This window comes from Rhinolophus ferrumequinum, chromosome 21 (genome assembly GCF_004115265.2).
Source record: "Rhinolophus ferrumequinum isolate MPI-CBG mRhiFer1 chromosome 21, mRhiFer1_v1.p, whole genome shotgun sequence".
In the NCBI taxonomy this organism is placed as follows: domain Eukaryota; kingdom Metazoa; phylum Chordata; class Mammalia; order Chiroptera; family Rhinolophidae; genus Rhinolophus; species Rhinolophus ferrumequinum.
The window spans coordinates 9,914,706-9,941,042 of NC_046304.1; the positions used below are offsets into that span (position 1 = coordinate 9,914,706).

At 47.3% G+C, this 26,337-nt stretch overlaps 1 protein-coding gene across 1 annotated transcript in view; it reads left to right on the plus strand.

Moving 5' to 3' along the window:
- Window positions 1-20,458, plus strand: part of STX8 (syntaxin 8) — a 236,317-nt gene extending 215,859 nt beyond the window's left edge. Inside the window, exon 8 of the mRNA XM_033091721.1 lies at window positions 20,278-20,458. Within this exon, the coding sequence (XP_032947612.1) occupies window positions 20,278-20,345 (68 nt within the window). The 3' untranslated portion in view covers window positions 20,346-20,458. The remainder of the gene's footprint in view (window positions 1-20,277) is intronic.
- Window positions 20,459-26,337: the final 5,879 nt, after the last annotated feature.

Consider the following 26,337-nt stretch of genomic DNA (forward strand, 5'->3'; position numbering starts at 1 on the left):
AAAGGAAGTTAACCAGAAAAGAGCTTCCTCTTTACTCACCGTAAGTTGTGAAGACTTTCATCCTGATTATACCTGCAGACACTGTAAAATCTGGATTTGAAATGGGAGTGGATGTTAAAAGGTGACTCTGACTAAAACCTGTTTTGTTCATGTCTTCGACGTCCCGTTGACTAAAAAATCGATCTCAAAAGTGACAGAAAGCCTTCCAACCATCTTGCTAATGACCCAAAATTTTGCAACTAGAAATTTATTCCTTTAGTCAAACTCTGTCCTTTGTTTAAAGTTCATATATCTGTAGCATGAGATGATATATTCATTAAACGTTTGTTCTTTGGGAGATCTTTAGGTTGGGCAGAAAAAACAGAACCACACACATAATCATAATAAAGGTGGGTTTATTACAAGGGCCCATGTTACCACTGTTAGGAAACAAGGCAGACGTGGCAAGCCTGCATTGCTCCTCATTTCCTAGTTCAACTCCAGAGAAAAGAACCTGTTTACCAAACTTAGCTGCGTGAGCTGGGCTAAAATGTGTCAGAGGCTCTGGCCAGCCTGTGGATTGGCTGACCTCCCTGTCACCCAAGTCACCGTGGCTTGATGCGTGGGATCATGGGGTGTAAACCACAGCTGCCTTGGCTCACCCCTCAACCAGAGCCCTGGTCAAAACAGATCCCATTTGAAGGGACTATAGGCACCGCATGAGACATGTCTGGTAAAGCCTTAGTAATAAGCAAAGTGAATGTTTACTGAGCACTCACCGTGTTACAGATACTATTCCCAGTACATGTATACATACTACTGCTACCCCCTTTTACCAGTGAGGCCCAGACAGGTAGCTTGCCGGTAATCACAGCGATGGGAAGCGGGGGAGCCAGGATTAGAACCAAAGCAGTCTGGCTCTAAAGTTACGGGCATAACCATTCCTTACGTGTCACTGACACTGTATGAATAAAGACAGGAAGATAATGTATGTAAGTAGGTCAAGGCGGGGAAGGTAGAATGACCAGGGAAAAGGGCGCTAGAGGAAGAGGCAGAGAGCAGTGGTGGTCTCCCGGCGTCAGGTGGGCCAGCCCTCTATTTAGGAGTCAAGGGGGAGGCTCCGAGGGGAGCAGAGGTCAGCTTAGGAGGTAAGAGCTAAGGAAGTCCCCGGGGATGCTTGGAGTGAGAGTGGAAATATACTGAGGACGAAACCCAAGAGGGCTCGGTAAACCACTCAGTCGTGATAGGCTGGAGTGAAGAGGATGTGTGTGTCATCAGAAGCAAGAGAAGTGGAAGTTGTAAACAGGCCATTAAATGTAATAGTCGAGCAATGAAGATTTTTGTGGTTCCTGTGACCTAGGGACATTATAAAGAAATTGTTGTATTTTAGAAGACTTTGTTTAAACAAATGTGGATATCATCCATAAATTTGTTTTTTGGACACTTATTGGTGGAAGTGATGAACAAGGCAAAGCTGGTATCAAATCCCTTCTAGAATGTCAGTTGGGACCTAACTGCCACCCAATCCCGCGAGCAGGTGACAAATCTGAAAAGGAAGGCATATCTGTCCTATAACAAGGCCCAATTAGGTTAAAATGCAGAATAGTAGAGTAGTGAAGCTAGATTAGTTAGCAGCCTTTTCATGAGAAAAGTTACTTTCTTGCCTGACTTTCTTATAGAAAAGTCTCATGACCCAACCAGTTATGGTCATTTCCCCAGAACCCATGGGAGACTGTAATGATAAAATGATGGGTTGTGATTTCGTTAGTCTAATCTTATATTCAATACCATTCAGCAAGAATGGAAAAAGCAACAGCACCTCACATCCAGGAAACTGTCAGAAAGGACCACTTAAGAGCAGATTGCCGAGCATGTCAGACTATACACCAGTGGAGCCGCTGAGTTGAGGTCTAGCCACGTAAACACACGCCTGCTCCGTGGCAAAGCTGAGCAGCTTGGATTTCCAGGATAAGATTCGGAATGAGTGGGGAAGTCGCCAAAGCAGGAAGGCCGCAGGCCAATTATGCAATTAGCCAATAGCCTATGCTGGCCCCCACATTTGTTTAGATAAATTTTGAAATCATCAGTGAGCTCTTGAGCCAGATTCCCTCTTTGTGAGGAGAAAGTCAGACTATATAAACCTGCGTAGCGCCACACAGCATGGGGGTGGGGCACGTTCCACTTCCCACCCCCCCGGGCGGGAGCAGAGTCATTCTGTAGAGAGACCTCTGTCTGTGTGTGGCCTGGCGTGGTCCTCGCTGGCGGGTGGGGAAGGGTCACCACCGAGGGTGGCCACCGGAGCAGGGACCTCGTGGCCAGGCTGTCATAATCACACTGCCTGCCCGAGCCCTGCCCGGGGCCCCACTTCAAGGCTCACCCCCACCACATTTGGGGCTGTAGAAGGGATGTTAATTAATTAGCAAAGACTGGAGCTCCAGGAGAGGAGGAGGGCTCTTCCTCTCCATTCCACGATGACCTTTTGGACCCAGAAAGGAGCACTGCGCTCCAGTTGCTTTTATTTGAGGCACTCAGAGTGCTTCCCACATATCTCATTTATCCTCCTGACACCCCTGAGAGGTAAGTTTGTTTGAGATTTCTACAAAGTTATGATTATGCCTATAGATTTGAGTTCCTGACTCTGTGTCATTCTAAACCTTGAGTCTCATCCCCATCTCACTTTTCCTAACATAACTAAACCCTTTGGGGAATGAAATGTCTCAGGCTTTCGCCTAGCCAAAGGGTGATTTTTCCCCCCCTTCCTTTTTTGTTGTTGTTAAGTTTGATTTATTACTTAGCATGCTAGCCAGGCTGGATGGATGTTCAGAATATTATAAATAATGTGGATTGAAAAGATTGTGCTGAAATGTTTATTGCATTCTTAGAAAGAGAACAAGGAATGGCGTGGAGAGCGTGGCCGTGGTGAAGGAGGGGCATGAGGAGGGAAGGGAGGCAAGGCTTGCTCCTAGGATATTTTAGTGTGTCAATAAAAGACAGTGCTCTGAAAGGAAAGAACTTCGATTGCAGTCCTGCTATCAAGAATGCAGAAGTGTTCCAGCGGGTGTAAAGAGTATGCTTCAAGAATGTCAGGACCATAAGGAACTAATCATTAGACATTCCCTCTCTCATTTCCTCACCCACAGTGCTCAAAGGAGGCTGTTAACAGAGAGTCTGCCCATGCTGTAAAGCGAGGTCTCCAGTATGCTAGCTCTGGAGGACCCTCTGGGATGGCAGGCAGCTGTGGCTAGTTGTGTGTGAGGGACAAAGCACCTTCTTTTGACTGATTTGGCACTCAGTGCTTTAGCATCCCTAATCATCGTCCTTCAGGTGTGCTACAAATACAAATGGTAGCCAAGACCAGGACCCCTGATGCGGGGAAATAAATGTCACACTGGCCCGTTCGCATCCAGCAATCGCATTTGAAGCTGCAATCATACCAGCTTCTTCCCGCCGTGTAGTTCTCATCATAGGTTCTTCTTCCTGTCTTGGGCCCTTCCTTAGGTTTCAGTGATGAAGAAGAAGGTCAAAGGTCCTTAGCAGCTAAGGCCATCTGGCTGAAGCTGATGCTAAATAGAAAAGTCTGGCAATCTGGTGGAGATGATTCATGGAGTCTCTCTTTATTCTAAGTGAGAGCAGTCTTTTGGCCCTTCCAGCTGCTGCAGTGATCCTGCAGACCTCCTCAGAACAGAACTCTGTCAAGAGGAAATGAGGCCGAGGTAATATTGGTGTGGGACTGGGGTAAATTGTGACAGCAAACAAGTTTGTGTGTCAGACACTTCCCAGGCTGCTCCTCTTCCTCACAAGGCTGTGTGTTTCCAGCAAGAGCAGTTACTGGGTGCCCGTTTTGCCCCCAAGACAATCTGCTTCCTCCCAGCTGGGAACCCCCACCCATTATTCATGCAGTGCCCAGAGAAAGCCACAGCTCTTCCCATCACGTTAACAGATGATATTAGATTTTACGGTGCAGAGAACTTTTGATCCTAACCTCTCAAACAGTGGTTCTCAAACTTTAATGCCAGAAGAATCAAATGGAGGGCTTGTTAACAAACACCCAGCTTCCTGGGTCCCACCCCCAGAGCCTCAGACTCAGTAGGTGTGAGGTGGGGCCCTTGAAGTTACATTTCTAACAGGCTCTCCGGTGATGCTGATGCACCTGAGGTCACACTGTGAGTAGCCCTGCCCTAAACATAAACATAGCATTTCTGAGTACTTTTTCATAATAACCTCAGGAATATCTGTGAAAAGAGAGTGATAAAAAGTTGCAGGGAATGAATGAAACATGAACTGGAGCTGTGGGATTTGATACAAGAAGGGTCCACTTGGCAGAGCATTAATTCGGAATAAATTGTCGGTGTTAAAAAGAAACCCTTGAATGTCTGGCAAAATCCCACCATTTCACTAAAATGTAACTGTTCATTTATTTGAAAGATACATATAGAATATATTCTCCTAGAATTTTTTTTTTAATTTTTTATTGGGGAATAGTGTGTTTTTCCAGGACCCATCAACTCCAAGTCAAGTTGTTGTTTTCAATCTAAATTGAAAGGGCGCAGCTCACTGGCCCATGTGGGAATTGGACCGGTGACCTTGGTGTAATGAGCACCTCGCTCTAACCACTGAGCAAACCGGCCGCCCGCCTTTCATAGTTCTTTTATAGTAACCTTTTATAGAACCAATGCTCCTTAATAACCTGTTTATTGGTAGTTTACACTCTCCTTCGTTCACTCATTCATTCATTCACTCTTGAACACATTTATTGAGGACTTACTATGTGCCAAGTACTGTTCTAGCTGATAGACTGTCTCCACATTAAGTACCATCAAGTAAAAATGTCATTTGAAATCCATATTACTGACTCTTAATGTCCAAGCAGTATTTGATGATGAAATTATACCAGTCTAAACGATGAGCTGCTGTCCCGTCAACCAAAACACAAATGTATGTTGAGTGTCTATGAAATGACATCTATGCCGGTCCCCTGTGGATAACCCGCTGGGACACAGATGTGGAAATGCATGGTCTGTCCTCTCAAAGAATTTACAGACTATCAGGGAAAGGAAACCATGAACCCAGTCAGTTGTTAATTTTCCCAAGTAAGAGGTCCACTTCTGTCACGTCTGTGTTCAGTATGCAGAAGCCAAGGCAAAGCTGTCTGCCTTGGGCTTGAGAGACCTGTATCCCTGGGGAGGGAGTGTTTCTGAGCAGAGGCTGGAGGTGTAGAAGCTGGCAGTGCTCTGGAGCAGTGTGAACAGTCCTCGCCAAGGAGAAGAGGTGTGAGGGAGCACGGCATGTGAGAGTGAGGGGCCAGGGGGGGAAACTGGATCGTTTCGTTGGGAATGTGTCATAATTCAACCTTTTAATTTTCCTTTGAAATGATTTCTGAAATATCTGACAGACCATGTAAGCCAACAAATATTTCAAAGCCAAATCTGACAGTTTGAATTGTCTGTCCTCCTTGTTTTTTTCAGAAGAGTGGATAAGAAGTTGATGACATCATTTTAATATTATCCTCAAACACCTTTATTGTTTGCACTAACAACACACATTTGAAAGGCAGATATTGTATGGTTTTGTGCCTGGTCTGTGATAGGCAAATAGCTGGCATTGGCTGGAACAGGCGAATGTGTGACCCATGGCCCTCAGTTGTGGTCATCGATGTCCCTTTTGTGACGGTATGTTTATGGTCTACTTAAGCCCCTTACACATTGACCGCCTTCAGAGGAAGGGAGAGGAGAAGAACGTCTACCTGGGTTGCCTTATCCTTGAAAGTGGTGTAAGCCACATTTCTTCTGACAGCCCTCCAGGCTGGTTCCCTCAGATGCAGCTGTTTCCCAGTCTTTCAGCTCTGCTGCAGTGAATCCTTGGGCCTCAAATCCTTCTATTCATCCTTCTTGCCAACAGAATCCTTCCTCAACAGTTTTTAGGCCGGTCATATTCTGAAATGTATAGCCAGGGATCTTGTCCATTTGTTTGCAGTGGGTTCATTGGTGACATCATTGAATCTGGGCACAATGTTAGATGAGTTGGAGGGCACCCAGTTTCCACTCTTAAGTTTTCACTTAGGAACACCCACCATTTGCTGCTACACTGAGAGCTACCTCTACTAAAAGTGGCAGCCTCCCTCTGCCACGGTCAAGTTTCATGGCTCCTCCCATAATGTGCTGTTCATAGAAGGATGTCTTTCGGGGTGGTGAAAAGTGTTTGAGACTAGTACTGAATGGAGGTGACATCGTTGCAGCATTCCCTGAATGAAGGGAGGGACTCCTTCGCTCTACAGTGTGACTACGCCTGTAATGACACCATGTACTTGGTGTCAGAGCTCTGCAGCCTGATTGTCCCTGTTGCGCGTGTGTATTTCCTAGATCAAACTGTAAGCCTGGTGCTGCTTTTGGTAGGAGGCCCTTTTTCCATGATCCAGGGTAGAGCGGCTTCCAAGTCTCTTTTTTGTTCTCTCTCTACCCATCTTGGTGCCGCCCACGGGGCTCACAACTCCGGTGGCTCTCTTCCTGCTACTAATGAAACACTAGCAGTTGACCAGGGCACCAGGTAGTTTTCACTCCATCCCTGCCACAGAGCATGACACTGCAGCATTATCACTAAATTCGTGTTCCAAGGTCTAAAGAGGAGACCTTTGGTACACTCTTGAGTACAAGATACACTTCGCTTCTGATAGAACAAATAGGAATTGCAGTGTTTTGAAGTGCTCTTAATTTAGGTGTTTTTATACCTTTAGGCATACAGGCAGTTGGGAGAATTTTGCGTGAGTATAAATTTCAAAATCTGTTTTCATGATACAGTCTTTGAAGAGTGAGATAGAGAAGGTTTTCAAGAAAAGCATGGCGGCCATATCGGTTGCACCGAGAGCAGTTGTGCCTACGGGCAGGAGGCTGGCTGGGTTCTCCTCAGAGGTCCCTTTCTCCTGCACTGTTGGTGTTGTGCAGTGGGGAGGATACAGGCGGTGTTGAAGACTTAAGGTGATCACAGAAAGGGGGCAAATCTATACGTTTTCTACCCAAAAATTGATGATTGTGAATGTCACTTTTGTAGCAAGAACAATGTCTAGTAGGTAATCGTAGCAGAGAACATGGCGTGTGCCAGGCAGTATACTTGCCACTAAGCATTTTACCTCGTTTCTTCTCCATGACAACTGTGGAAGCTAAGGGTTAGTAGTATTCCCCTGATTTTAGGCTCAGAGGATTGGGTGCTTCACCCAAATGACAGCACCGTGACTTGAATGCAAACCATGTGGCTTCTCAGCCCGTGGTGCAACCCTAGTTGTTATGCTAGACAGCCTCCCAAAGAGGGAAAGCTTGTATGCGTGCATACCTGCGTATGTTCTTGTCCTCCGTCATTTTGCCACACAGTTGCGAAGTGACACGCATGGTGCTGGAAGTTAGTGGGACAGAGAGCTTAATGATCGCTCAATGGTGACCACTTGAAAGCAGGGGTGACCTTTTGAACACAGTAGAGCTAATTTTTCTGCTTCAACGATGAGGATAGGCTTCACAGCCAAACTGAGTGATCATGACATATGTTCTGGTTATTTGGGAAAAGACTCTGCTCTTAAAGTGAAAGGACCACGTCTGGCTGCTCTCTCCAGCCCTTATTTTTCTTTTCTCCCATAGCTCTTAACAGCCATCTTTCTTCAGCCCTCCCCACTGTGGCTCTTGGTTATATATGGTCCGTGTCACCTTGGAGGCCAAAGGAATGCTGAGATTAGGTGGGGGCAGATGTGGCCTCCAAGATGACGAGTGGCCCTCCACCCAAAGTACCAGAAATGGTGCTAGCAATCCCCACTTTAATTGAAATGCATTTACCAGGATTCTTGCAAACTTTTGGTGACATCTGGCGTCTCCTATTTCATCCTACTTCTACCACCACAACCTGGCTTCCGTTCGATTTCCTCAACCAGCTGGTGGCCAGCCCTTGGTGACTCTCAGCCAAAGTTATTATAAAGTGAAACAGCCCCCAATACAGGCAACAGCCATCAGTTTAAGAGGCACACTTTTCATTTGAGAATAGAACTGTCAAAACAGGAATAGCTGCTGTGTGCCGCTTCTTCATGTCCCATGTCCTCACGGACCAAGCAGGTACAGAGTTTGCTGGCCAGGGCATCCCTGCCCTGGAAAGTGCTGGAAACCCATTGACAAGTTCTTCCTCTCCAACTCTCCTTTTCTACACTCCATAATAAGTCCCCTTTCTGTTTCCAGTTGTCATTACATCACCCTTCATTCCAACAGACTTTCGTAATGTGTTATTTCTAAGCTTACATGTTATTAACATTCAGGGATGGCAGTTTCCTGATGCCATGTAGGAAGGCACCCTAATCTTACCCGCAATATGTTTCCAAATCCCACTGTGCGATGCTAATTTCTGGAAAGTATTAGCGTTCCTTCCCCCTTTATGCTCCTAGAACCCGAGGGAAAGGGGATGCGTACCTCTGAGGTACCACCTGCCATTCACAACAGGAAGAGATAATGCTGTATTTTTCTTTTTGGTACTGACGACCTTCTAGCACACTGCACAACTTTCTTATTTTGGTGTTTGTCTTCACCCACTGCACCCCTCCACACACGCGCGCGCGCACGCGCATACACATGAATAGCAACTCAGTGAGGTTGAGGGGAGGGATTCTTGTCTGTTTTGTTCAGTGCTAAATCCCCAGTGTCTAGAACAGTGCCTGGGACCCTGCACATGTTCGAGCAATATTTGTTAAACGAATCCAAAGCCAGTAGAGGTGTGAATCCAGAGGTTATCCATATTGTTTTTGCTTTCCTAACCACCTCAGGAGTGAGGGCCTTCTGTTTCATTTGTTAAGTAAACATTTGTTGAGCAGCTCAGTGTGTGATGTACATACAGGGCCAGGCACCAGTAATAGTGGCAGATAGGGAGCTTATGAAAAGCACTGTGGCGGCAGGAACAATGTGCGTTCACCTGGGACCTGCTTAACCCAGACACCTGACGGGCCCCTACGTGCCGGGGAGGAGGATCCCTGAGGGAGGAGGGATCCCCCAGGGGGACGGTCTAAGCAATAGTTCACCCCATCCAAGGCGTGCTTGTTAGCTCTGTTTACAGAGGGGGACTCTCCTGCCCTGATCTTTGCGCCGAATACGTCTTGCGCCAGAACTTCAGCACATTTCCTGTTCACTTTGACGCTTCAGGACCTCTACTGCATTAATCAAAGAATACTTGTAAAATAGTAGGATATGTGACCGGGAAAGAGAAGAGTTTGGTATCTGAGAAGGCCTCTTATTGGTGACAGCTATTTCAATTGGGACTTCGGCCCGTTCACAGTTAGGTACTGGATGCAGCACAAAACTATACTCAGGGGCACAACTCCTTTGAACTGCACTTTCAACACTAAACCAGTAACACGAAATTGTTCTCATGTTACTGTTATATTTTTCCCAATAATTAGAGGCAAATACTTACTTTTGCTGATGGTGTCTTTACTGAAAGATCTTGGTTACAAGTAAGAGGAAATGACTCTGGCTCATTTAGGTTAAAGAACATGTAATTTATTTGAATGATGTGGGGTGACTTGCAAGAATGTAAGGGATAATTAGGCCAGCCACGTCTCAGGAAGAGTCGGAACAAAAGCAAGTCCTGGGACCTTCCGGCCCGAGTTTGTGGACCACCCCTCTAGAGTGTCACAGTTACTGTGGCTGAGCCCCAGTGCTGTTTAGTTCAAAAGCCAAAGTTCCTGGAGAAGAGAGCCCCGTTGGCCTTGCTTGGAATCCACGTTGGACTCCTCAGCTATGTCTATGGAGGCAGGGTCAAGTTGAACAGCCATGGCTACTGCTGTCCCCCTCCCCCCGCCCCAATAATACGGTTTTTGTTTTGTTTTGTTTTGTTTTTTGAGGTTTGGAACTCGGAGACTCATTTCAGATCTATTAGGTTGGTGCAAAAGTAATTACGGGTTTAAAAGGTTAAAAATCATTGCAAAAACCGCACTTAGTTTTGCACCCACCTAACACTTTGCATCTTGGGCAAATGATTTGCTTTAAAAAAAAGAAAAATCCGAGGGATAAGCATTTGCTATATTGACACAGCGTTCTCCGAATGGCTGTACCTCTCTGCCCTGCCTTGCTGTACCTGAGTTAGAACTTGGGCAACAGCGCCCTCCTGCCTCCTTGGCCAGCATCCCTAATTGATGCCAGGTGATGTGTCCCAGCCCGGACAGCACCAATGAAGGGGTTTGTAATGGTGAATCCATAGCCTGACTGGAGCCATCCAGAAATCCTTTGACACTTAGTCAAGAGGGAATTGTCAAAACAAGATATCCATAACAGAGTTCCTGACCGTCTTTTCAAAGACACTTGAATTTCTGCCAGACTCCAGACAGATTCACATTCCCAGGGGTAACACACAGCACAACGAAGGGATATTTCTGAGCAAATATTGATGTGCCAGAGAATTGGCATTAAATTATTGGCTTGACAACTCATCATAAGCTGCTTTTGATGGCTGATATGAAGGATTAACTATTTACAATTGAACTCTGCTGTTGAATTGTGGTGATTGCTGGGCTGAACTTCTTTCAGGGAAGGGAAATGAATAACACTTTAAGAACACGGACAGGGCCTAGAAACTCGTCAGCACTTTCTGTGCAGGAAGCGGCAGTAATGGCTGAGTTTTTACATGCCCGCCTCTAAGGACGAACTTTTTTGTTATGTTTTGGAGAGGCAGGAGGGGTTGATTTTCTGCCTCTCTTGAGACTGGGAGGCCCTTAAAGAGCCAGGGTGTATCCTTGCACCTTTGGACCTGACCCCCAGAAGGCAGGCACTCCATACACACGCGTTGAGTTCAGTTCCGGTATGGATAAATCGAACTCTCGCGGGCCAGTCTTCCCCGGCACAGTGCCTTGCTCAGCTGCCCAGTGGGATAGCTTGACCTCTTCATTACAACCTGAGTTGCCCTGGGCTAGTGAGATGAGCTGTCACATCAGAGGTGGGTCTCCATTGACTGAGCATTGGCCGCGCCGCCCTGCGGCTGTGACAGAGCCACCTGATGTCTGGATCCCAGGAACCTGCCTTTCACTAGGCCTCCATCCAGCTCCTCTGCCTCGTCTCTTGCAGTCTTAATTCCTTTTAATTTCCTGTTTCTAGGCAAGTCCTTTTTTTCCTCATCCCAACCCCCACCCCTCTCAGGTCACCTTTCCTGATTCCTGCTTCCTGCTGGTAATGCTCTCCCTCTCTCTGGCCCCCAGATGTCTCTCTCTACACCACTCTCTTCTCCCACAGTTGGCTACCTTCTCTTTAGAGTTGATACTTTTCAAGGTTTTCTATTTCCGCAGAGCATTACCTCTTTTCTGCATGGAATTGGATTATCAGCCCAGGGACGGAGGAGATGAATTTTCCCCAGGTTGGGCCTGGGCCTTCAGAGGACAGGGCCAGGTTGCCAGGGTAAGGAAGGTGCCTCTCTCCTCCCCATGTCATCTCAGCACAAATCCAGCCCAGATACACTTGGGGTACCTGGCCTGCCACTCCAAGGAGTCACTTTAGAGAAGACCATGGTTCTTCAGTAAGCCTGTACTTTTCAGAACAGGGCCAGTGTTTAGTCAGCAGCCATGTGCCTTATGGTGAGAGTAATATAATATGGTATGGAATGTAAGCACTGTAAAGTGTTCTGATCACACGTATCTCACGGCATAGCAGCAGCTCTTATTCTTTTTACTTCTGTTCTTGTTTCACTGCTATTATTATTGTCATTGTCATTGTTGCTGAAGTGCCCAGGCTCCAGCCGGGGTCCCTCTCTGCCCATCCTCCCACGTAGCTGAGCAGGTCGTGCTGCTGGGCACGACCTCAGAGCACCCGCCGGCTTCCTGCAGACCTTCCAGGTTCCCCGTGGGTTCGCTTTAACCCTCTTCTCTCGCCCACGACCCCGTCCTCAACCTGTGCCCTTGCGCTGACCTTCCCTTCCTCAAAGGCCTTTCACATGTCGGTTTTTCACAGCTTCCCTCACCTGGTGTCCACTTGGCTGTGCTCTGCTTGCCTTTTGACTTCAGCCAGCATCTCGCCTCGTACAGCTGCCCTTCCTGTGGCTAATAACTGAAACGGATGCTGCCAGATATTCCACTGTGAACTTCCAACCTTTGCTGGACGCCCGTCGTCACCGCTGGGCCTCGGCGAGAATTGGGCTCTGTGTTTCTAAACCAAATGCCACCCAGGTGTTCCTCTGTTTTTGCTCCTCTTCCTTCTCTTTTGGAATGAATGACATTTTATTTCTGTTGTGAAAGTGAGAGAGCAGCTCTCTCAGAGGCCGTTGATGGAGCATCTGCCAGGCACACGGCGCCCTTCTTGGGCAACACAAGCCGTGGTCGTCACTGTCATCATGGCTACTATTTATGGAGTGCCAGTTATGTTCTAGAAGTTTCGTGCACTTCATCTTACTGAACCCTCACCACCAGCCTACGAAGTCAGTATTTTTAGGCTTGTTTTCCAGGTGGTGGAACCGAATTCAGTGTCCAGGAACCTCCCCAGCGTCTCAAAACTAGAAAGTGGCAGGTTTGACGTCAGGTCTCCCTGAGTCCCCAAATTAATGACCGTTCCACCATAGCGTATTGTATGATCCCTGTCCTCTGAGATCCTGTGACCCAGGGAAAGAAATCTTAATAAATAATGTAAGGATTTAAAGAGAGAGGACAGTCGTTTTAAGAGCAGTAAGCTAGCTGTAAAAGCCTCTCTGACTCCAGGGGAGCCGTGCTTCAGGGAAGGCCGAGCAGTCTTCCTGGGGGAAGTGGGGTCTGAGCTGAATGTTCAGTGCCTTGGCTCTGGGGAAAAGTGAGACAGGGATGAGGGTGTACACACAGGAGGTGAGAGGATGTGCGCTTGGCTGAGGACATGGGGGGAGCCCCGTGTAGCTGCAGAGAAAGGTTTACCCACGAACAGAGAAAGGAAAGCCTGGAGGGATGGACTGAATGCCAGGTCAAAACAAAACCAAACTCGGCAAAGCAGAGAAGACTCGTGCACAGTGTTGTCCTGAAAGCACTACTGGGGGAATTAAAACCTGGAACTGCGGTGTGAAGTAGAGTCAACAGGGACACTAGATGCATGTCACCCCACCACCCGCATCTGGGCAAACCCAAGCCCCCACAGAGCTTTCCCCAGCCCAGCTGAGCTTCTAGGTGGTTGGAGGGAGGTGGTTAGTGCCCACACCTTGCGGCCAACCAGCAAAGCAAACACAGCTCCAGAGTGAGCCGGTCTTGGCCGAGGGGTGATCTCAAGGGTAACTGCAATTCTCCAGCCATTCAATCTGAAAATCAAAATGTAAATATGTTCACCTTCTCTGCACAGCGTCTACTCTTTTCTTGGCTTATTTGCCCAGTAATGGGATTAAAGGGAACATTTACATGAACTTTTGAAAAAACAAATCTTCCAGTTTTGTCTTCTCCCTGCTCATTCCCCACCTCCACTCAGGAGTCTGCTGCAAAAAGTCTGTTTGATCAGTGAGAACCAACTGGTTAATACATAAGCAAATGTCACCTATTGAGGGGCACAGCTGGAAGGAAAAACAACTACAGGAGCTTTTCATAAATGTCCTCTGTGGATCTTTAGAGGTTATTGGCTATGTGAGAGTTGTTTGTTGCCTCTGACTCTTGTAGTGTGAAGAACCAGCCAGACGGAGAATACATATTTTGGTTCACAAGAGCCAACATCAGGTAATCAGTATGGCTTTCCTTGTGATAAACAAAACCAGGTAAAAAGACTTCCAGATAAAATTGCCCTTCCTATTCCCCTACTTCCCTCCATACCCCCTCCTCTGCCACCATCCTTCTCTCTCACATTTCCCTACAGCTAAAGGGGAGAAGTGGCCAACACAGAGGTCTGCTCTCACTCTCTCAAGAAAAGCCAGGGTCCGTGCTTTCCTCCTCCTTCACTTCTTGCTCCTGTTTCTCCTCAGGAGTGAGGACCAAGAGCGGTTGCCTATTCTCAGCTGTGGCAGAGGTGTTGGCAGCACAGCCTCCATAATTTGCAGGTTTCCAGTGTTTCACTGGAAAAAAAATATGGACCATTAATCCAGATGAACAATCTTCAGAAAACACAACACTATTCCTGAGAGACTGTGTTTCATATCCTTTCCCAGTTTGAAAAGGAGTTTGTTTTCTTACATCTTTTTTTAATTGCTATGAGCTGGACTTATAAATATTGTTTAAGTGGCTGAGTAATACTCATCTGGTAAACTGACCAAAGGAAATGGACATTTTTTTCCACTCCTGTAACTCTGGCCTCCTATGCCTGCCCCAGTAAGGGGCACTTGGGTATTGGCAAGGAAAATCTGCCCTGCCAGGTGCCAGCATTACCAGTGCACGGAGCTGAGTGAAGCGCGGAGAAAACGATCCCGTTGTCAGGAGCCTCGCCAGGTGTTTTTGTGCTAGGGTTGGGGGCAAAGAGCATTCATTGTTTGAGAAGTTGGCAGGTTCCCAGAAGTTCAACTGTCTTTCCTCGTTCAGAAATGTCAAACATTTCCTTAGCAGGGGATGGATGACTGGACCCCCTGAGGTTTAAGCTCTGCTCTGAGGCAGAAGAAAGAAGTTCTCTCTCTCACACGTGACTGAATGCTAGTCAAGTCCTTGTCATGGCCATCCGGCAGGATGGTCTCCTGCATCTGCTAGCTGGAACCGCTCTGCTGTATCTGAGGTGACTGTACTTATGTGTGATGGTGGTGGGGTGTTTGGTTTTTTTTTAAGGATGCCTTATCTTTTAATGACACTTACTGAAGTATTTGTAGGTGACATATATCTGGGATTTGCTTCAAAATAATACACTGGGGTCGGGGAGCAGGGGAGGGTGTAGATAAAACCTGACTGGCCATGAATCGATCTGAGTGATGACTTCATCACAGTTCATTATACTCTTCTGTTTCCTTTTGTATTTGTTTACATTTATCCACCATAACAATTTATAGGAAGGAAGGGAGGGAGGGAGGAAGGAAGGAGAAAGAAAAAGAGGGGAGAAAAAGAGGAAAGAAACTCTTTATCCCAGTGTTGCAGCCCAAAGAAGTCTGGGCCTCTCTCCATGATAAACCCCACCCTGTTGGGAATCAGGATCCCCTGGACCTGGTGCAGAGAAAGGCTAAGAGCATGGCCGAAGGTTCAGTCCTACCTGGGTTCCAATTCTAGCTCTTCCTCTACCAGCTGTAGGGCCTTAGGTAAGAGAGACTGAGCCTCCCCGAACCTCAGCTCCCTCACATATAAAACAGAGAGAAGAGTCATCTATTGCTGAGAATTCAGCAAGGCGATTCAGCCATGTCAGTCACTGCAGAACTGGGCATGCATGAATATTGCATGTACACTCAGCTTCGCTCTCCCGCCTTTCAGAAGATCCTTGGTTACTCTTTCTGAAACATCCATCAGAGGAGAGAGCCTCCATTCAAGAAAGGTGCAGAGCTGTAATCACATTCCAAGAAAGCCACACTTCTTAAAGAGAAAGGATTGCAGTGATAAGGTGTGTAAACACCTATTCTTTGTCCAAAAGAATCCAAAAAGCTACGGTTGGCTTTTGCTTATCACTGTCACTTGCCATCTTAAAAATGACTTCCTCAGTTGACCCTCAGTGCACACCAGTTTACTTAAACCTGTTGAAAATTTCCTACCCCAAAGGACCCCTGTTTGTTCTGAAAGGGTTTCAAATGTAAGTCTTATTTACCGTTGCTCTCAAAGTCCCCCTTTTCATCTTGGGGCAAGAACCCAGTTTATCACATATTATCAAGTGACATTATCTCTGGCGTCAATAGCTGAAGTGCATTTTCATTTTTCACAGGTATTGTGTACCCTGTCACACCTTGTCGTGCCACAATTTGTGTAATTCACAGCTTCTGTAATAGAATAACTAGTAGCTCAAAGAGGAATCACTGTATTACTAGGAGTTCCAATAGACCCACCCACCCTTCTGCTAACTACTATTAAGGGGTTTGGAAACCCAGACCTTGTTTCTCTGTCTTCCCGGTGTTTCTGCAGTGCTTGTAAAAATTGGTATTGACCACTTTTTGAATTGTCTCTTTTCTTGGTCTCCTTGACGTATTTTCTCAACTTCTCTCTTGCTATTGACTATTCCTCCTGTGTCTTTCTTAGTGGCTCTCCTGGTCCCTTCCTGATATTCAAAGTATTTATTCAGTTATATAAAAAAGAATGTGCTGTGCCTCTTTTGTGAGCCACGCTCTGATGGCTGGTGGTGGACTGGACAGTCCTTGCCGCAGATGCTCACGGGACACTGGTGGAGACAGATAGTAACTGTGGACCTAAATCATGATTTCAGAAGGGTCATTGCAGAGAGAAAGCGGGACAACAAGAGAATGTTCAGTTGGCGGTCTAGAAGGAGATCCTTGAGGAAGTGACGCTGGTGCTGAGTGTTGGAGGATGAGGAGGGATTAAGTAGGCCGAGAAGGGGCAGTGCCCTCCAGGCAGAAAGGATGGCGACAGTAAGGTCTGGAGGCCAGGCGGGAAGGAGCATGGCATGCCGGAGACCCATGGCCAAGATGGCTGGAGCAGAGGTACAGAGTGTGGCTTCAGGGGAAGCAGGGCCTCCTAGACCACCATGAAGAGTTTGGATTTCAGTTTAAGCATTTGGAGAGTTTTCAGCCAGAAAGTAACCTGATCCGATTTCCATTCCGGCCTAATTGTGGAAAATGGATTGGGTGGAAGGAGCACCAGGTAAGTTCACTGCAGTGGCCCGAGTAGGAGATGGTGGTAGTTAATAATGCCTCGAGGCCTCTTCCCTTGGACTGCAAGCTTAGTGTGTATGAACTAAAACTGGATGTATGGTTTCTTCTTCCCAGCCCATTATTTTTCTTGATTTCTTTGTTCTCATCACTTGTTCTGCTGTTCTCATAATCACCCTGATTCGAAAATTCAAGGTACCTCCCTTGTACCTCCACCTCAGTCTGTCCGCTTCCCCCATTTCCATTATTTTTTTCTTCATATTGTGCGATATAAACCTTTCACCTCAGTCAAGAAGTAGTGGGATTCCTACTCAGGTGGAGCTTTTTAGGGTCAACTTAAAGATGTTTCTGGAGGCAGAAATGAATGAAAAGGAGATTTGTTCTGGTCTGGCAAGAAGGCGGACCCAGGTAATATTCACATAAACACACACACACACACACACACACACACCTTACTACACCCATCTTGAAATTCTAGATAAAATATTACAACACCCCCTAAAATGTTAATGCATATTTGAATTTACAAGGAAGAAAGGCAATTTCCAGATGAAATAAATGGAGAGAGAACTGGAAACCAGAACCTAAATGAATGAACTGGTGCTACAGCTGCGCCGTTATCAGCAAGGGCGATATAGAGCAGGGCCAGCTCAATCCTGTGAAAGGCAGATAGTATTATAAATAGGTTAGGCTTTGCAGCCGCAGACAGGGTGACATCGTCATCTTTTCCTTTTTTGACAACCCTTTAAATATATATAAACCATTCGTAGCTTATAGGCTGTACAAAAACAGACCACAAGCCAGATTTGGCCAATGGGCCACCGTTTGGTGACTCGTGAGGTAGAGGCTTGGGTTTCTGTCCACATGAAGACAGGAGAAAAAAATCTCAGGTCCCCAAAAGGGAGTACTCTCAAAAGGCTGGATCACAGGGAGGTGACAGGGAAGCTTGCCATATGTGTTTAAGTCATTCCTCAGTATTTAAAACTGTGGACATGCTGTGCATACATGGTTGGATTTTAAAGTTACACTATACCTAAACTATATTGAACCCTGAGGAACCTATGAATAGAATTCAGGGAGTCCGTGAACTTGAAGGAGAAAGCCAATGAATTGCATGCTTAGTTTCAGTAACCTCTAATTGAGATTTAGCATTTTCTTCAATTAAGAATGTAGTCAACAGACCACAGTAGTAGTAATAGTACTTCTGACTTTGTCACCAATAAAAATCGCAGATATTTTCACATCAAAATATAGTACATGTATTATTATCTCAGAATTAAAAATATATAAATGTGTATGTATGTATGTATATATGTGTGTGTATATATATATATATATATATATTTCAGTATAATTGAATTTTAAAACACACTTCTAGATAATTATTGAGCCAAAGAAGAAATTGTTGAAATTTAAAAGTTTTTAGACTATAGAAACTAACAACAGTTTTTTCATATCAAAATGTGTAGGTTTAGAGGGGTAATATTCAGAAAAAAGATGGAAAACAAGTGAGTTCAATTCAAGAAGTTAGATAAAGAACAAGGTAAATCCAAAGAAGGTCTGTGAATAAGATTAATAAAAAACAAGTGCAGAAGGAAATTGATAAAACAGAAAATAAATAAGAGATGATCAGCAGTCAAAACTTCTTGGAAAAGATTAATAAAAAGGCACACTTAATGGCAGGGGTAGTCAAGACAAAAGAATGCACAAGTCAGTAGTGTTCGAAATGAAAAGAAGGACGTAGATACAACATACTCGTAATGTTTAAATTATAAGAGAATATCATAAACAGTTTTATGCCAATACTTCTGAATACTCAGAAAAAAATGGGCAATCTCCCAGAAAAATATAATTTAACAAAAGTGACTCAAGAAGAAGGGAAGACAGAATTCCCGATATGGGACGCTATCCAAGTGCAGAGTGAGTGTTGAAAAGACATTGAGCAGCCATTGGTTCATTTATTCAACAAATATATATTGAGTCTCCACACCAGGCCCTGTCATAGAGGTGGGGGTGCAGCAGTAAATGAAATAGTCAGAACTCTATATTCTGTCAGTTCTGTCCAAAAGAACTTTCTGTGATGATGGAAATGTTCTTTATTGTCTCTGTCCAATATGGTAGCCATTGGCCACAAGTGGCCCTTAACTACTTGAAATATGGTTAGTGCAACTGAGACACCGAATGTTTAACTTTATTTCTTTTTAATTAATTGAAATTTAAATAGCCAGATGTGGCCAGTAGTTATCTAACTAATGAGATCAGTAATGTGTTGATGGCTTCCCAGAAGAGAATAAGACCCCTGACCTTTCCAGAAACAGCTCCTCAGTCTGAGGGGGCAGCCTGGTGGCCAACAACCATGTGATCCTGGGGTTTGACTCACCTGTTACTTTACAGAAAACTTTCAGGTACTTTATCTCATCTACTCCTCACTTCCCTCCTGAGGCCTCAGTAGCTCAGGGATCCTTCAGTAAGCAAACATTTATTGAGTGCTGACAGCAAGACTGGGGGGACCTGGGTGGGGCCTCCCCATGTAGCACTCCGGCGAGGAGGGGTGTGCACGCTCAGCCCCCTTCTGTGTGCAGCCTGGCCCTGTTTTCTGTTCGCGTTGATGAGATATCAATAAAGCAAAGGGCTGTAGAGCTTACAAAGAAGTTCATTCTAGAACCCATTTTCTCCACTATCCACAGGCTTTGTCTTTTCTTCTTGAGACAAGATTCTTATGTCATCCATCTGCAAAAATATCTAACGGAGGGACTTTTTCTTCATATATAAATTTTTGGTATTTAGTATTTTTTGGTTTTATTTCCTAAATTTTGGGGCTGGGGAAGACCAAGGAGAGCATCAGCCCGCCCCCGCCCCCGCCAGTCTGCTCCCCATGCCCAGCTCTGCCTGCCAGCCCCGGCCCACCTCCCTCACTCATGCACCTGGACTTAGGATTGCCCATTTCTGCAACGCTGATGAAGCAGAGCCAAGAGGACACAGCCCCTTCGCTCAGTAAGCTCCCCATTGCCCACACTCATCCCGTATGTAACGAGTGCTGACCTCGGCCGGGCACCTGAGGCCAGCATGCCCCTGGCATATACCAGAGACAGGGCATGGCTACTACCATGTTTCCCCGAAAGTAAGACCTAGCCGGACAATCAGCTCTAATGCGTCTTTTGGAACAAAAGTTAATATAATTTTGCTGGCACAGCTCTGGAGACGATGGGGTGAAAACTCTCCGGTGCCCCCCAGAGCCCCTCCTTTCTGCACCCACCGGCCTGCAAAGCCAGAGTTGAGCAGTGACAGTTCCTTGGGGCTGCTGACAGCCCCCCACACACACTGGGGCACAGACTGAAGTCTCTGAGGGAAGATGAACCGGAGAACTGCATCCAGCTCTCTCTGAAGATTTGTTTTTTAACTTTTATTCATTTAAGTGTGTTTTTCCAGGACCCATCAGCTCCAAGTCAAGTAGTTGTTTCAATCTAGTTGTGGAGGGCACAGCTCACAGTGACCCATGTGGGGGTCGAATCGGCAACCTTGTTGTTAAAAGCACTGCGCTCTAACCAGCTGAGCCATCCAGGGGAAGATTCTTAACGGGATGTGTGGTGCTCTTCTGGTGTGAATCATTCACACGGGTCTTTTTATGCTTTTGTTTTTCAGGGATGATAATGGTGATTTTATTGCTGCTTGTGGCCATTGTGGTCGTTGCAGTCTGGCCTACCAAGTAGTAGCAATAAAGGGACCACCAGCTGTGACACCTGCCAATGATGGAGAAAAGCTCAGTGCTCTTTTGATACACGGAAACTGCTCTCAATAAATTCCCCCAAAGCTCTGCACTCTTGATTTGTGTTGCTTCAGTAAAAGCGAATTGCGTGGCAGCTCCGGAGGATCAGGCCCAGAGTGGCCCTCCTGGTTCCTACCGTGGTCTTTTCGGGGCCAGCCCAAGGTTCCTTAAGTGGTCCCTGCCCCAGGGCTGCCAGTGAATTTCAACTACTCTGCAGTGTGCTGAGGACCCTGGGGGATGATAGCGAATTAACAGGAAGTTTGTTACTTTGAATGTCTGGTCTGCTCTGGCAAGTCACGTGTCCATGTAGGAAATAAGGGAACACCCAAGGCTCTGGTGTCCAGGCGGAGAAGAAGGAGTGGCGCGAGGGCTGTGACATAGGCACGTGTCTGCGCCTATAACCACCACCCTGCCCGAGTCACCGTGCAAGGCTCGCCACTCCTTCTTCTAGTGGCGCTGCCATTGCTGAGAGCTGTTTCTGGACTCGACTTTGGGAACTGCCTGCAGAGGTGGAAACATGTTCTTTGTCATTCCCTTGGTGATAGTAAACCCATTTTTCAAGGCTGAAGCATCTTTATAAGCAGCCAGAATCAAGTCTGTTGAATAAGGTGGGTGGGGTGGGAGGTGATCAGGCTGGAAAGTACTGTTTAGGAGTCAGAAAGGTGTGATTATTAAGTCAGAAGGACAGTAGGCCTTTATTCGGCTCCGCAACTGGCTCTGACAACCCAGCGTGTGAGTGTACACCATACATGTGTGCGTGCACATATGGAAAAGGGCAGACAGAGAGGGCAGGCCTGCAGAGCACCCCAGGCTCCTGGGAGTGCCGGTGAGTTCCTAATTAGTTAGAGTGGCAGAGGGCCCAGCTTTGTGCCTTCTATCCTATCTGTACAGAAAGCAGGCTGGGCCAGCTGGCCTTGCTTTGCCATCCATGGCAAAGGGGGAAAAAATTCAGGTTGGTGACAGGGCGGTTTCCGAAGCATAAAATTTCACTGAGGAAAAGGAGAGAATGGGCCTGTGGTTGGGGGTTCTGGGATGGGGGTGGGAGGTTCCTGTGGATTTCCTAGATACTACCAGTGACTTTTCTCAAGAGGGTGGGACCTGATCCTTCTGTGGACAGAGATGGACACAGCAGGAAAAGCAGGGTGCAACCTGGTGCAATGATATTTCCTTGGACCCTGAGACCCAGGGAGACCTGGGTCCAGACACCGGGCCTGTAGTCAGAGGGGAACCATGACTTGCCATGCCTGGGAAGTTGTAAATTGCTGCAAAGTGTGGGTGACATTATTCCTGCAAGCTCTTCCCTAGAGGGGCTGGGTCACCTTGAGACCTTGCCTGGCCCTGTTCCCCCTGAGCAGTCCTGCTTCCATTAGGTGCGTGCATGTGGCAGTGACACACGCTTTTCTCCCCTGCCTGGTTGTACGCTGGGACTTTGCCGCGTGTCAGCCAGAACAGACAGGACGGTGCTGCATTCACAACCAGATCAGAGCGGCCCAGATATACACAGACACACGTGTCTTGCTCCTACTGTGAGTCCATTGCAGATCAACTAGACGCTCTGACGACGTCTCCTCTCCCCAGAACCCGGGCTGATGGAACAGCCACTGCGGGCCCTGGCAGAGGAAAGGGGACTCGAAACCCTCACACCGGCCGTGGAATTTTCTGCCCAGAAGTGAACCCATCACCTCTGCTCACAGTTCACTGGCCAGGACCAGTCACCTGGCCCTGCTCAACCATGAGGGGACCAGGAATTACCCAGAAGGCAGAGCCTGAACTAGGTGGTGAACGGCCCAACTGACAACCATACCACTTACCAGTGATGTGAGCACAGGCCTCCGTTTCCTCCGTTCGGAAATGGAGAAAAGAATATTTCTTGCCTCAGAGGGTTGCTGTGAGGATTCGCTCAGTTAGTACGTGTAAGCACAGAGCACACTGCTTGGCTCAGCTGAAAAAGGATTCTTCCTGTAACCCAAGTCTCAACCCATTGGACCAGATGGTCTCCACACTCAGGGAGACACTTTCTATCACACACTTTCGACCGAGGGCAACAGAGCAAACTGTTTTGAGGACATGCGAGTGAGCAAGGGCAGAGTGAAGCTCTCCTGTTTGGACCCAATGCCCACTGACCTCCAGGGGCTGCGAACACATGCAGACCCAGGCTAGGCCTTGCGATGGTGAGGCCCTGGCTGCAGATTTAGCAGAATGGCCGGGCTGTGTTTAGTTGGGAGGTAGCAAAGGGATGGAGGGCAAGGGAGCGGAGTCAGCTGAGCATGAACCGTGCGGTCAGGAAACTGGATTGCAAAGTGAAAGAGAGAAAAGGGAAACAGGCTTGTTTCAAGATGGGTGTGTTCCCAAAGGAGAGGGGCCATGGTGGACGGGGCCAAGGGCTTTTGGACGGTAAGGCATCCTGGGATGTGATTTCTTTGTGGGGTGGGAGCGGGGTGGTTGCTAAAGGATCACCCAATGAAGATCAAGAATCTGGGTGGAGAGCCACGTCTTTCAGTGTCGTCCTGCAAAACCCCAAATCTGTATAAATAGTTTCTCCTTGGAGCCACCACACCCCACCCCCACTTTGGGGCTCATGGGAGGTGGCATTGAAGGTCTGTTTGACTTTCTCACCTCCTCTTGACTTGCTCAGCACGGAGCCCCGGCAACTCGTGGGGCGTCTTTGAACCAGAGCCACAGAGTCCTGGCTCAGCCACACGGAAAGGCCTTTTCCAGCCAAACACTGAGCTGATGTCTGCACACAGCAGCTTCTGTTCTTTTGACGAGTGGGCTCAAGGCCCAGCCCGGCACTGCTAGCTGGGTGACCTGGACAAGTGACTTCACTTCTCTGGACCTGCAGGCAGGGGAGGGGGTTTAAAGAGCTAACCAGGTTAGACTTCGAGGACCTGCCATCCAAACCTTGGGGAGTGCTGGGCCCAGAGGGTGGGGCAGTGCTAGACAGGAAGGCTCCCCCTTTCCTTAGCCTCCTCAAGGTAGGCTTCTCAAATGAGACACCCACCCCACTGTGAATGAAGGGCAGACCGGAAGTGGCAAGGCAAACCCGAACCACTTTTGGGGATCTGCTGCATCAAGACCTACCCTAGAGCAACATGGCTAACGTAAAGATGGCCTTTTCTGGCTGGGTTTGGTAAGGCCTGCCTTTCCCCTTCAAAGGTGTCAGGACTGCAGCCCGGGGTGGCCCACAGTACTCAGAATCAGCCGGATGAGCTAGTAAGACCTTACCCTAAGCATAAAGAAAAGAGGCAAGACAGGGTTTTAGCACCCATCGCCTGGGATGCTTTTTCAGCGAAAATACAATATTAAAATAACAGTTTAAGCATTGTTTAACTTAACTGATTATTAATTATAAGCATTTTAAGTCTGGATACCATATAAAGAAATCCAGATACCCGGTTACAACTGGTACTTTTGTTTCGTTGTAACTTCATTATTATTAATAACTGGAACTAGTTATTTCCAGTTAGACCGTAGTTTTCATTAGCCCCAGGATCTGCTACTTTCAAGACCCACAGGGCCCTGGAACCTCCTTCCACGAGGCTGCTGCAGGATTCGCAACTGTCCCTCTGCTCCAAACACTGGCAGGGTCTCTCCTGACTCCACTCAGAGAACTGCCGGCCAGCCTGTAGCTGTATTTTTTTCTTCCCAGTCGGCAAAGCGGGCCTCAGCTTCCTTAGAATCTTTACTTCCTGCTTCTTCGGCTTCAGGGATACATGGAGAGCTCTTTGCAAAGACCAACGATCATCTTTTATCTAGTCGGGTTTTCTAACCTAGCCCCCCTGAAGTTAAGTGGGCTTTTTACCCTCTTTATTTTAAAAAGGGGGCCAAGATTCATCTTTCCTCTCTTATGTGCAACTTCAGACTTCCAACTCCGTGCCGCTACCAAAAAGCATTTACCTCTTTCCATAAATGACTTGTCTTGTTGAGTCTCCAGTTTGATAAAGCAACGAGTTAATCCATCCGTATACTGCATTTCTCACTGGCTCTGCTCGTCCTTTCACTCCCAGTTTTTCTTGGCATAATTCTATGTCTTTATTTAGTCTTAAAAGAGCATAGAAAGAGATGTCTATGCAACAAAATCTGCAATCTGGTGGTGTCTCTGCCATGCGTAGGCAGTCACCATCCCAAGGCACTGTCTCTGGGAAGGACGACGGGTGGGGCGGGCGTTTTACCAATGAGTGTGCCTCCCTGGAAGTCAGCAGACCCTGGGAAGCCCTCGCACCCTGCACGGTCCGGGTTTTTAACTGGACTACACTGAACCCTGAGTCCCTGATGGGGATAACTCAGTTTCCTTGTGCCTTAGCATTCCGGTCTCTAAAATGGACATTTCCAACCACCTTGGGCCAGTACTTAGCAGAGACCCAGATTATTTCCTGCACTGAGTTTGGTAGATGTCAATGCCTTCTCTCTCCAGCCAGAGAGTGAGGCCCTGGGAGGCAGCAGCCTGCTTACAATCCACATTCTAATGTGTCTCTTGGGCCTGGGGCTACAGCTTCCTGCACAGGGCCAGGCAGCGGTGGAGTCCCAAAGGAGATGGTGGCACAGATCACATTTTCATGAAGGACAGAAAAAAGCCACATCATGAAAGTCCTTGAGAACTGGACCCTTGAAAAGAATGACCAAAGCTGACAGATTTCCCAGGGCAGCACAAACCTCTTAGCCCCCGTTTCTCAGCAGGCCTTAAATCCTGCAAATGATCCAGCTGGGTCTGAACTGACCTTGGGGAGAGCCTGAGACTGCAAAAAAGGTTTTCTTTCTCCTTGGCCCGTCCAGCAACCTGAGACCTGCATCCTATCCCTGACCACCCAGTGTCAGGCATTGCCATTCCAGCAGGGACTTACACCTGAGACTGACTGGGACACCAGAGGTCACCCCTGGATCTCCCTGCCCTGGCTTTGACCCCTGGTTCTGAGGACACAGCTCCTGTTCCTCAGAGCCGGACTCCTTGAGGAGGCCGGGCTGGCCCTATTTCTTCCTGAGGAGATGCTAAAAGCACTTCAGCCACCTCCTCACGCCGCAGAGGAAGGGCCTTCCTTGCCTCCCAGGGGCCAGTTGGATCTGCATCGCTGAGGGGCCAAACCAAGTCCATCACTGAGACTTGTCTTTGAAACAGCTGGGTGCAGAAATTATAGCTTCCTGGTGACAATCGGCTCCACTCTGCATGGCAACACAACATGTTCCTAATGACTGGATTGTTTATTTAATAAAGAAATCACAACAATTTGGAGGTTTAAATATAGCCTCTCAGAAACCCAGTGAGCTCAGCTCCTGATGGCTGCGTGGCGCTGGCAGCGGCCCAGTCCCTGCACCGCACAAAGCCGTCAGCGATGGCTCGGGAAACACTCTCGAGTTTCACTAACCCTGTTGTCTTTCCTTGTGCGTCTCCTCTTGGCTTTGACTAGTAGTACCTGGTTCTATGAAAAGGCAACAACTCTACCTAAACCAGGTTCTGAATCAGATGGGGATGTTCAAAGATGTGTCCTGCCCTGCTGCTGAATATGGGGCACGTGGGAAGACACTTCTTAGCCCTGTCCCCTGCAGTCCCCCTACCTGGAGCCCCAAGAGGTGGCAAGGATGGATCCCAAGGATGGTTCTTGGGGCCTGAAATACAGCTTGCCCCATTTGAGAGCCTTTTAGTTTAAAATCAAGTTCAGAGCCAGCAAAGCCCTAGGACTCCAAGCCCCTGGGACTTCCCTTTTTTTGATTTTTTTTGTTTTGTTTTTTGTTGTTGTTTTTTTTTTTTTTTTTTTTTTGTAGTTGGAGCTCTGTCTTAGGTTTCGTGAAAAACCTAGGGCTCTGTCTTGCTGGGGAGTTCTTAGACCAGAATCCATACTCTCAAGTGGCCTGAAGACCCTCCATCCTTCTCTCTCCCCACATGCCCACCACCCATAACTCAGACCACCCGTAAAGACTGGGAGACAAAGAACAGTGTACAA